Below are 12,611 nucleotides of genomic sequence, written 5' to 3' on the forward strand. Positions count from 1 at the left end.
AAGCCATCCATATGCACTTAGCCATGGATACCACTGGAATTTACGTGGGTTGCACAGAGGGGGGCACTGGGAAGCTTGCTTGCCAAACATGCACTGATACAAACACATAGTGGGTGGGTCTTCAGCATGATGATGTACACGAATGTGCTGACAAGGATATGGCAGTGAGGAAGCAGCAGCTGGCTGAGCACGAAGTGCAGGCACTTGAGCTGTGATGGTTTCGATCCGGACTGAAAGCACCTGAAATCCTGGCTGACCATGGAGGAAAACAACGTATCCTTTTTTGTTGTGACATCACATGCTTTCATCCACTACTTTGATTGCTGTTTTTTCCAGATATGAACTAGTAGTTCAGTGTCTTATCCACAGTAACAAACTGATCCAGAAATTCAATTGAATTCTTTCTAAAGATTGATGTGTGATTTGTTTTGCATTTGAACCAGCATTTAAAAAATACAGCACCTACCTTGATAAAGGCTTCTCATAGATAATTCACTGAGTAACATTCACCTCATTCTTTCACAGAATGTGCCTAAAGCCTTAAGTTATTGTATATCCTAAATCCAGCATCACACTGTGCACATTCATCTGTGGTTAGTCTTGTAACATTCTTTACATGGACTATTTTCAAGATAACTGGAGCCATTTTTTGAAACTGAAGGAGTAATACTCTTTGGTTTCCCTTTGACAATAGAGTTAGGCACTTCTGCTTTTGCTTTGCTACATTCAGTTACACTTCCTGTCTCATTTGTGAGTGACTTGACACTAATTTTGATGCAGCTAACAGCCTTTACATATGACTAGAATTTCTTAGGGTTTTGAGAAAGATCTTTCAAATATACAGTAGGCTTCATGGATTACTCTCTTGAGAGCCCAAAGCATTTCGTTCTCATGTCTATACTTATAGTTCTCTGCTTTGTTTTACAGCTATCATTGGTAGTCCCTGTTTCTTTAGGAGTTTCTTTACAGTGACTGTAAATCTTTGAGGGTCTCCCCCATCACAAACTGTTCTCCTGAGTACATATGTATAAAGTGCATGGTCAATTATTCTTTTAAACTTTATCCATAGTTTTCTACCTGCTGCAGTATTGAGCTATAAGTTCTATAAGTTTCAAGTTCCTCATTGAGATATGACACTATGACTCCTTTTCCTAATTTACTGAACATATAAATCTTTCAGCTTGTTTTAGTTGCACTTTGTCTGTGGTAATCATTGTAGCTATAACTGTCTCATGATAATTGATATCAGTTTTGATGTGGCCATCATCAAATAGGTCAGGTCTGCTTGTTGCCATTAGATCTGTTATATTTACATCATGAATGGGTGTTATGAAACACCTATTCTAAGTAGTTTTAGGAGAAGGCATTTTGCAATGTTTCACAGAATGTCATGTCCACCACTAGCAAAACTGTAAATATCCCAACTGATCATTGGACAATGAAAGTCTCCTCTGATAATTATAGTACTAGTGAAATGAAGTTTTCTCTACAGTTTTTGGTAACATTAGTGGTGGCTGACAGAATGATCTAGTTATAATTTTATGCCCACATCTGATACTTACAATTACCCACAAAATCTAGCATGTACCTTCAATTTTTACTGTGGTGTATTTGAGCTTCTTGTATACATTACTTCCATTTCCCATTAATCTGTCTTTTCAATATATGCTTAAATTTTCCCCAAAAATATCACTGCTGTCAATTTCAGGTTTTAACCAGCTTTCTGTACGTAGTATTATTTGAGCTTCACACCTTTTTAGGAGCACTTCAAACTCTGGCACTTTGAGGTGAATGCTTTGGCAGTTAATTATTAGACTGTAATACTCTTGTGCGCATGTGTGGTGGTGGTGGTGGTGGAGGAATTGGGGGAGGGAGGGGAGAGGCGGGGAGGTCAGTCATTACTTTGGATCTTATACTAATACCTCCATGTCTCCCACAGCTATCATAATCTGGACTGAATGGAGAGTCACCTAACTAAAAGCCTTGTGTGCACCCCACATACAATCAGCTATTTGGGTAGCAGTCTCTGATGTGTAGTGTACACATCAATCCTATGTTGCAAGTCCAGAAATTCAGTCTAGCTCGTCACAGAAAAATTGCAGTCTCAGGTTCAAACGTTCCGCTCAACTTACAACCAGGAGGTCATCATCTATTCTTGGGCTAATGCTGTAGTCTGTGAGCTTTATTGAAACTCTGTGAACTAGGGTGGTTTTCTCACCCTTCTCTGCTAGTCACTGGGATGATTCAAGTATGATCTTGGACCCCAGATGACAGGCATCGTTTGTCCCAATGTCCACCACAATTTTCAGCTAAGCACATCCTGTTTCCTCAGTGGTTGCGAAACTGCCTCTTCACCATATTGAATAAGGCTCACACATATACACGCTGAGGGCACATGACATTTCTTCCCATTTCTTGCTGCCATTTTGCTAAGGGTACCATTAATTGCTGTACATTTTAACTACTAACAATTAATAGACCCCTTACCCTTTTCTATTTGCCTTCCATTTACATGTGGCTCAGCATGTGTCCCAATGGGTGAAGTGACACTCACTGGCTCAGTTTCATTTTCGGTGGAAGACAGCACCTCAAATCTGTTGGTTGAGGGAACTGAGTTCTCGGTTGTCCCTGTCTCCCATGTATAGGATGCCTTGACCTACCATAGACAAGCCGCTTGCAGTCAAGTGGATGTGTATTGATAAATCCTATATTTCATGAAGAAGAGACAGTATCCACAGGAGAGGATAGTATTTGAGGTACTTTTCGTACCTCTGTTACAGAACTCTTGGTAGCCTACCCAACACATCAATTTACAGCATCTTCCAGTCACTTGACAGCACATAGGATGATTTTCAGGTGTTTACCTACATCAAAAAATTCTTCCTGTGCCTGAGAACAGCATGCACAGTGGAACTGCATTATGCCTGGTGCAATATTTTACAGAACACTAAAAAAATAATTGTAAAATAAGTCTGCTGATTTTTTTGTAAATTTGTATTATCAGTAGCCCTTTAGAACTGAAACAGTTAACAGCCAAAATGTGATATCTATTATGACAGCCGAATAGCTTGGAACAACAAATAGTGCTTCTGTGAAATATTTTTCAGGTTATGGATGCTAACAAATTCAATAATACCATTAATTTATGACAATTTCAGATGATACACACTCCTGTTGAAAGAGAGAACTAGTACGAATTGATATGTTGGTTATTTACAGTAACTATAAGTCACAAACGCTCATTTATACTAAATAGGTTGTGCACAACACTCACCACTACCAAAAATTCTCAAAAATATACAACTGGAAGTGTCCAAATTTCTTAAAAATATACCTTTTCACATTAATATATAATTAAATTAGGGAATGATTGTTTTGAATCAAGATATTATTGCCGAAAGCTTCTAAAAAGTACAAATTAAGTGTTAAGATTTTCATAGCTCTCACAAATATGAAAGATTATGTGAAATAGAATGTTAAGAGTCTCAAATTTCATCTCAAAATTATCTGACACACACAGTCTCTCACAAAGGAGAATTTGGAAGTCAATGTGTGTATATATATATATATATATATATATATATATATATATATATATATATATATATATATATATATATATATATATATATATAAATAAATGTGCAAACTGCAAGAGTTTTTACTTAGCTGAATTTACGACACCTTCACTGGAATGCCAAAGAAGAACACTGCAGTGTCAGTTTATCACAATCAAAATTTCAAAAACTGTGGAGCACTAAAAAAACACAACCTATGCTAGTGGCAGCTAATAGTGTACGACTTTGATTTTATTTACATTGGCATAAGTATCCTAAACAAAGGATGTTATCCTAGTACAATTATGTAGGCTATCTACTTGACCGAAACACAAACCATTTGGCTATTATGAAAAGCTGTGTAACAAAATATTCCACAGATAAAATTAACCTCTATGTGTCACTTGTGCAGTTATGAAACTGCAACTGGAGGCCTCTCTTGTTCAATCTCACTAATCTGGCTTTGAACAATGAAGATTCCTTTGTGGTTTGTAGTTACACCAACAGTCAACTATGATTTTAATAATCACTCTGCTTAACATTTGTTACATTGTTAAAATTTCTGGTGCCATATTTTTACTGGAGACTTTGAAAATAAATTTCACAAATTTACTGACTATACCTTAGATATGCTTGAAATGTGTAACAGTCCCACATATTTTCATCAGGTAATGCAGGATCTCTTTTTCCATTTTTGTATCTAGCTTGTACTGCATTGTTACATAAGTGAACAGACTCATGGAAGTTCTTGAGGCTAAATGGCTGGGAACAAAATCGAAGATAGCTTTCTCTAAAAACAGAGAATAAAATAAATAAATAACAAACATTTCAGTGTCACCATGAAGAATTTATCAATCAGTAAAACATTTCTGTGTAACATACTTACTTATACATCCATACCACAAGTGGGTGAGTTGATGTTACTAAAAACCACTGTCGTATGTCAAATTTTGTTTTATATATCAATAAAGGACGTTCTGTGAGAAATGTAAACATATACATTATTAATTTTAAAAACCATGGTTAGTAATAGCATTCAAACTTTGCAAGATACCACTTAAAGAAATGATTACATCTCTTTTAATTACTAAACAAGGACTAATTACTAGCAATGAACTACAGACACAATCTGAAAGTGGTAAGTTGACACTTAAGTGATTTCTACTGTGCATAAACAAAGTTGTTTTGTGTGCTTTTACCACCTTGCTTGATGTTTGCTTAAACAAATGATTTGTATAAAGTTTATGATCTGATGGTTTAATGAAACAATGTTAAGATTTTGTTTCTCATCTCTGTGAATACCTTGTAGTTATCGGTAGGAAACTTTATTGCTGTTATATCAAAACAAAATTAGCTACATTCCAGTGGTACTGAAACAACTTCCCAATGAAAGCTCACTGCATACAACAGCAATGACAAAACATTTTGTGAATTTTATGCATTAATACTCACATTGCCTGGAAGCTGCTATTTATATTTGCTGTGAATTTGCTTCCATGCCATGAGATGTATATTTTCTGTCTTTTTAAATAACTTTCCCATTCAAAACATCATGTTTATCAGCACTTCTCAATAAACTGAATATTCATCTGAATACCTCTTATACATCCATTTCAGATTCCAGCCATATGTAATTGCTCATAATAAAGGGTTTTTACTTTTTAAACATTTAAAATATTTAATGCATAAAAGTGCAACAGATATTTCACATACAAAACATTGTTATAAACTTGCTAATTTTATGATGTGATTCTTAGTTTGGAAAAATCCACTATATTTGTGAGTCTAATATGTTTAAGAATATTACAACTCATCAGTGGGATCTATAATGATACAGTTTTGTTAGTTTTAGATTATTAAACAGTTCACATTATGATTTTTTATGTAAAAAAGTAATTACATATGATTTGCTGATCTACGTTTTCTCTCATGTGATCTGGAGGTCACACTACCAATGTATTACTGCCATATAAGCACAGTTTTGCATTTTGACCTCCTTCACACTGTTCGTCATGTTTCTCCTCCTTTTTGTGGTGAGCTATTGTTCTTTTGCACCTTGATATAACCATTTCACTGAACATTGCTTTTCACACTGTAAATATTGCAACTCAATTACATGTTTCCTCCTCTTTGGCATGTCTACCTACTTGTTGCCAACCTCATGAAGTATATGTTCAAGACTAACTTCTATTCATGATGTTTATACCTTGTGTGTGTATGAGAAAGAAGAGAGCTGAAAAGGTTTTTTTTTTCCCTTGGGTGGGGGTGGGGGGAGGTCAGTGGTTTGAATTGTATGGTGTTGTACTAGCTGTTAGCGACTGGTTGAAAGCTTAGGTGACAGCTGATTTGACTTTTTGTTTCACTATTCTGTGGAGGGGTTCATGGATAAGTGATTGTAAAGATGTTTGGTGGTATTATTATTATACCGGATAGTATTATTAATCTTCTTTGGGAGCATTATTATATTATTTTATCTATTAGTGTAAATAATGAATTGCTTGGCATGTGACCTTGATCATACAATAGGGTTTTCCTTTCTGCATAGCATATAAAATAGACTATTCTATACAAAAATACGCCCCAATACAAGAGGGACGCTCCAAAAAACGGGGGCATATACCAGAAAGCAGGTATATATCAACTACAGTGTAACACCTGTGATGGCAAGATACATAGGACAAACAGGTACAACATTTTATGTCAGATACAAAGAACACATGAGAGCCTGCAAATATGGGACAAACCACTCCACATTTTGCAGAACACCTAAGAGAACATGACCACAAACCAACCACTAGAGAACATGACATGAAAATAATTAGGGTCAACAATAAAAAACACCCCCTAACCCTGCAAAAAAATTTCCACATACAAAAAACCAAAGCAGAATGATCAAGTACACATCACAAGCAATTCATTATTTACACTAACAGATAATAGAATAACACTCCCAAAGAGGATTAATATAATAATACTATCCAATATAATAATAATACCACCAAACCTCTTTACACTCACTTATCCATGAACCTCTCCACAGAATAGTGAAACGAAAAGTCAAATCTAAGCTTTCAACTACTCGCTAACAGCTGGTACAACACCATAAAATCCAAACAAACAACCCCCCCACCCAAGGGAAAAAAACCTTTTCAGCTCTCTTCTCTCTCTGTCATACACACACAAGGTATAAACATCATGAAGTTAGTCTTGAACATATACTTCGTGATGTTGAAACACTTTGGAGGAAACACGTAATGGAGTTGCAATATTTATGGTGTGAGAAGCAGTGTCCAATGAAATAGTTATATCGAGGGTCGAAAGAACAATAGTTCACCACAAAAATGAGGAGAAACATGGTGAACAGTATGAAGAAGGTCAGAACGCAAAGTTGTGCTTATACGGCAGTAATAAAGTGGTAGTGCAACTTCCAGACCAGATGAGAGAAAACGCAGATCAGCAAATCATAAGTAATTACGTTTTTTACATAAAAAATCATGATGTGAACTGTTTAATCATCTAAAACTAACAAAACTGTATGGTTATAGATCCCACTGATGATGCCTTAGAACAAGAAAAAGGCGAAACAATTCTGGGACAAATAAAATAGGTGGCAGCATGAAAACGCAGTTTTATTTACAAAACAAATATTTCTATGCTTGCTGCGAGGGAATGGCCAAGAAAAACAGACTTGACTTTCTTGATTGATTTCACACTATTCTGCATAATAGTGATTTCTTATAAAATGCATGGTGCTTCCAACAGAAGATGCATTACATATACAAGTGTAATTTATTTAATCATGAAGCACTCATTTCTAAATCAATGAACTATTAAAAATTAATGTTTGTCACAAGAGGGACCACTATTTACCAGCTGGTGAAACACAACCAACTGGAATAGGACTAACACTTTTACAAATTCAAGAATCCAATTTGATGTACATTTTGAGAATTACATTAACAAAAAAACATGGTTGTACCCCTGACTTTAATAAATTTGGAAGAAAACCCTCCTCTACTGAGAGAAGAAAACAAAGAGCAATCAGAAAGGATGCAATGTATGAAGGCTCAAGAATGATAAGAGTCATTCCATCCCTGATTAAGGTACATACAACACAACTATTACTATTACTATTATTTTCATTTTCCACTCTTATTTTAATAATATTTCTTATTATTTGATTTCCCTGCCACTTTTCCTCTTTTTTCCTAATTGTTAACTGCATTATTGTTTTCAATTTTCTCTTTCCTTCCTATTTAATAATGGGACTTCATGGGCTGGCCCCATGATGAAAATCCAAAAGCTTGAGTCTACATTGTGTTAACTTTTAGTTGGCAGACCACTCCCTAGTCCTGAATCAGTAGAAGTTGGTAGATGTTGGGACGCTCCAGCCAGCAGTCATTTGTTTTCTGGCTGCAGCCAACATTAGGTAGCTGATCATATTGTGTGACGCAGCCACTGTTGTCAGCTTTGTTATTGTTTTGCACTTCTCTGTTCCGAGTAATTTTTTATTGTGCAATACATTATCAAAATGAGGGATGAGGTGGTTCCTAGCACTACTCAATAGTTACCTACAATGCCTACTGACACACGTATCATTAGAAGGAAATCAGTGAAATGCAGCGATGCTTGCAAAATTGTATTGTGTGTAACTGAATGCTGCGAAATGGCAAGGGAGTGGAAAGAATTACTCCATGCCATTTACAAATCTTCCATGAGGGCTGCCACATACACACGACAAAGGGTACACAGCACTGTGAGGTTCAAACAGTTTTCAAGAATGATACAGGTGACTCACTGAAAAAACCTTGGAGGAAAAGATGAGGTTTGATTTCAGATATTTTGTTTGAGATCACTTTCACGGAGTGCTTCATTTCTTCCAAATTACTTTATATTGTACATTTCATTACTGCTGTATTGCTTTGTACCAAAACACTGCTTGTTACTGTATTATTTTGAAACACATTCACATTACAGTACTGTCCCACTGTTGATGAAATTATCATTAATACATCCACATAAGATGTAAGTGAAGAAGAATTAGACATGTAAACAGAATATCATGGCAGTGAAAGCGAATGACCACATTGTTGGTGTTTTCACAAAGGTATTTACAAAAACAATCTGCCATTCATTGTGTCACTCATTTTATTTCCATTTAATTCTGTTTTATTTCTTTAATATAATAGAGGGAAACATTCCACATGGGAAAAATATATCTAAAAACAAAGATGATGTGACTTACCAAACGAAAGCGCTGGCACGTCGATAGACACACAAACAAACACAAACATACACACAAAATTCTAGCTTTCGCAACCAACGGTTGGTTCGTCAGGAAAGAGGGAAGGAGAGGGAAAGATGAAAGGATGTGGGTTTTAAGGGAGAGGGTAAGGAGTCATTCCAATCCCGGGAGTGGAAAGACTTACCTTAGGGGGAAAAAAGGACGGGTATACACTCGCACACACACACACACACACACACACACACACACACACATATCCATCCACACATATACCAATGTGTGGATGGATATGTGTGGATGGATATGTGTGTGTGTGTGTGTGCGCGAGTGTATACCCGTCCTTTCTTCCCCCTAAGGTAAGTCTTTCCGCTCCCAGGATTGGAATGACTCCTTACCCTCTCCCTTAAAACCCACATCCTTTCGTCTTTCCCTCTCCTGCCCTCTTTCCTGATGAAGCAACCGTTGGTTGCGAAAGCTAGAATTTTGTGTGTATGTTTGTGTTTGTTTGTGTGTCTATCGACATGCCAGCGCTTTCGTTTGGTAAGTCACATCATCTTTGTTTTTAGATATGTTTTATTTCTTTGTAATACATGTACTTAAGTGCTGCAGTTAGGATCTTTATTGACCGTGTTGATGCATAAGGCAACTTCAGTTTCATTTACAAACAAAGTTTAAAGCAATTTTTACTTCGGTGCATGACTTCTCGTTTTGCAGAAGCATCATGCATAATTTTTGGTGCCAGTGCCACAAAAGGTAGTTGTGCTTTGTCCCTCCTCATGGCTCCTGATCCTGTGTTGATTGGTGTGCTGGCTGAGCTTTCGTTCTCTGCTCCCTGCTTCCCATTGTCAACTCTGTCGCACTGTACTATGAGCCTTCTGTGTAATGCTATGAAAAGTGGTTGTCACATACCCCTCAGCTCCCTGCTTCCCACTCTCAACTCTGCCACACTGTACTATGAGCATTCTGTGTAATGCTATGAAAAGTGTTTGTCATATGTACATATGTAGTACAAACAGCAGCAAGTCTGTGAAGGAAACAAGATATCTGCTGCAGAGACTGTCTGATGGGGGTCCCTTCTGAAGGACAAACTGGGTGAAAATGAAAGATTATGTGAACAAAAATGGCAAAAGAGGCTTCAATAAGATGAAGCTGTAAAGAGAGGCTAGATAGCTAAAGAAGTTGAGAATGAAGAAATAGTTGTTGTTAGCTAAGTTTAAAAGATCTGAAGGAATGCTTACAATGGGAACTATCTGTATGTATTCTCATTGCCGGTGGGTAGGTGATGCTAATTTTCTTCCTTTTAGGAACAGTTATGTTGAAGAATGGATTTCTTTATAATAAATTGTAGGTACCTAGTGAAAAGGATGAATGAAGCAGAAATAGGGAATCCTCAAATAATGGAATATGTAGTATGATATTGCAGTACCAGTGTTCTTCAGAACTGTGATGCAACATCCCTTTAGACGTGCATGAATGTCCAAAGAGATAGGCACTGCAGTGACTACAGCCATTTTGGAATACATGAATGTATTTGCAGTTGTGAATATGGACAACTATCAACTCTATAATAGAATGGCAGCAATGAAAATTTTTGCTGGACTGGGACTCAAACCCGGATTTCTTGCTTATCGCTAGCCATCGCCTTACCATTACGCTATCTGAGCACGACTCACAGCCAGACCCAAACTTCCATGTTGTCAATCATGTGTCTACATCTTGCACTCATACATTCATTGTGAGTGTTGCTGTACAGGGAAGACATTTTAATTGAAAGTTACTTGCCCAGTGTCAGGGATTGCAATGCCTGTGTTTCTCAGTGATGACTAAGCTATTGCAATTGCAAATATGGACAACCATCAGCTGTATAATGGACTGAGTGCAGGATGTAGACACATGATTGGTGCCATATGAAAGTTTGGGTCTGGCCATGAGTCATGCTTGGATAGCTTAATGGTAAGGCAACCACTTGCAATAAGTGGGAAATCCACCTTAGAAACCTGGTTCGGTACAAATATTCATTGACATCATTCCATTATTTGGCTGATGGTTGTCCATATTCAGAACTGTGAATACATTTCATGTATTTCATAATGGCTGTGGTTGCCACAGTGCCTGCCCTTCAGACATGCACACATCTCTGAAGGAACATTGCGTCGTACTTCTGAACAACACAGGTACTGCAATATCATATTTATTCACCGACACCAGGTAAGTGCAAGCAGCTTTTGATTGAAATGTCTCTGCTGTACATGAGTCAGGATGGCTACTCAAACATTGAAAAAAAAATTTCTTGAGAATTTCAGGTGTGAAGAGGAAGACAGTTTCAAGAAGCTCCTGATAAATGAATGGTTAATGGGGAGGCGCAGCGTATCTCAATAATGAGTTTTCTTTCCTCTTAACTGAGTTATATACCACCATTTTTAAACATCAATAATTCATACAGAACTATATTTATATAACTGACACCTTTTGGAACACTAAGTATTTTAAAATTTGTGATATATAAAAATCAATTTGAACCCCAAGGAAGATTGTAGGCTACTTAGAAAGTGTGTAGTGCAAGATAATTTTTGATTTGAAGGATATTAAGCAAATTAGGGAAAAATATTTACTTTTTGATAAAGCTGTTTGTTCTTTCTGAAAGTAACTCTGTTGTGCTTTCATGACTAAACCACTCAAGCAGTTTTGATGAAATTTGGCGTTAAGATAGGCTGAATCTTAAGGGAGGAAATAGCCCACTTAGAGAGGGGTAGGTAAAGAGGGGGTTAGGGGGGGGGGAGAGAGAGAGAGGGGGGGGGGTCGTTAGGAACGGCTGGAACATGCTTTTTATATCAGTGAACGTAACCCATGTTAAAAAAATAATAAATTTGTTGCATACTGTACACGTTGCACAATTTATAGCTACATCAATAGCACAGTACTAAAAGGGGTAGGCAAAAATGTCGAGACAGAAAAAACGTAATACAGTATCATTCCTAACACAGCACAGAAAACACAGTGGCATTCAAAACAGCTTTCATTTGTCTTGGAATAGATAAATACAGGTCCTGTATGGTTTTCAATGGAATCTTATATCATCCTTCCTGCAAAATAGTGATCATGCACCCTTCTCCCCAAAGCTGACCACAGAAACTCAATAATACTGAGATCTGGTGACTGTGGTGACCAGGACAGATGGACAATTCATCCTTGTGCTCACAAAATGAGTTTTTGATGATGCAAGCTGTGTGAACATTAGCCCTGTCATCTTGAATAACAGTTACTGTTGGTGAATCAACATTGTACCATGTGGTGGACCTGTTCAGCCACAATAGACACAGAATCCTTGGCAGTAATGTGGACTTAAAGACTAACCATGGGGCCCATGGAATATCATGATATGGTTGCCCAAATCAAAATCAAACCCTACCATGTTTCACACTTTTTATTGCCTACTTATGGAGATCCCTTTGTGGGGTTTTGGTACTGACAGGGTTCACAAGTGCAACATTCAGTTCTGCAAGGCTTTTTGCAGCTGTTGTTCTCTTATTTTTCATTGCAAACCTCTTCAGTGACCATCCATCACAATCACTCACATTTGTCCTCGTTGTGATTTAGTGGATGGCATTTTTCCACTTTTCCTGTATGCCACATAAATCTTCATTACGGTACCTTTAGAAACACCAATCAGTTCAGCTACCTTGGTTATGGAAGCATCAACAATTTACCTGTGTTAGAATTCACTTAGATCTACATAGAACACTGATCTCTCCATGACTGATATTTGCAACATATTGAGGATATTGCACAGGTGTAATCTGCAATCTTGA

At 37.0% G+C, this 12,611-nt stretch overlaps 1 protein-coding gene across 1 annotated transcript in view; it reads right to left on the reverse strand.

The window, feature by feature from the left end:
• Positions 1-12,611, reverse strand: part of LOC126161550 (tubulin glycylase 3A-like) — a 156,390-nt gene that overhangs the window by 41,925 nt on the left and 101,854 nt on the right. The window contains exons 7-8 of the mRNA XM_049917485.1: positions 4,444-4,534; positions 4,180-4,347 (exon numbers count right to left, since the gene is read on the reverse strand). Coding sequence (XP_049773442.1) covers positions 4,180-4,347; positions 4,444-4,534 — 259 coding nt within the window. The remainder of the gene's footprint in view (positions 1-4,179; positions 4,348-4,443; positions 4,535-12,611) is intronic.

The sequence above is a fragment of the Schistocerca cancellata genome, chromosome 2, assembly GCF_023864275.1.
Source record: "Schistocerca cancellata isolate TAMUIC-IGC-003103 chromosome 2, iqSchCanc2.1, whole genome shotgun sequence".
Taxonomy (NCBI): domain Eukaryota; kingdom Metazoa; phylum Arthropoda; class Insecta; order Orthoptera; family Acrididae; genus Schistocerca; species Schistocerca cancellata.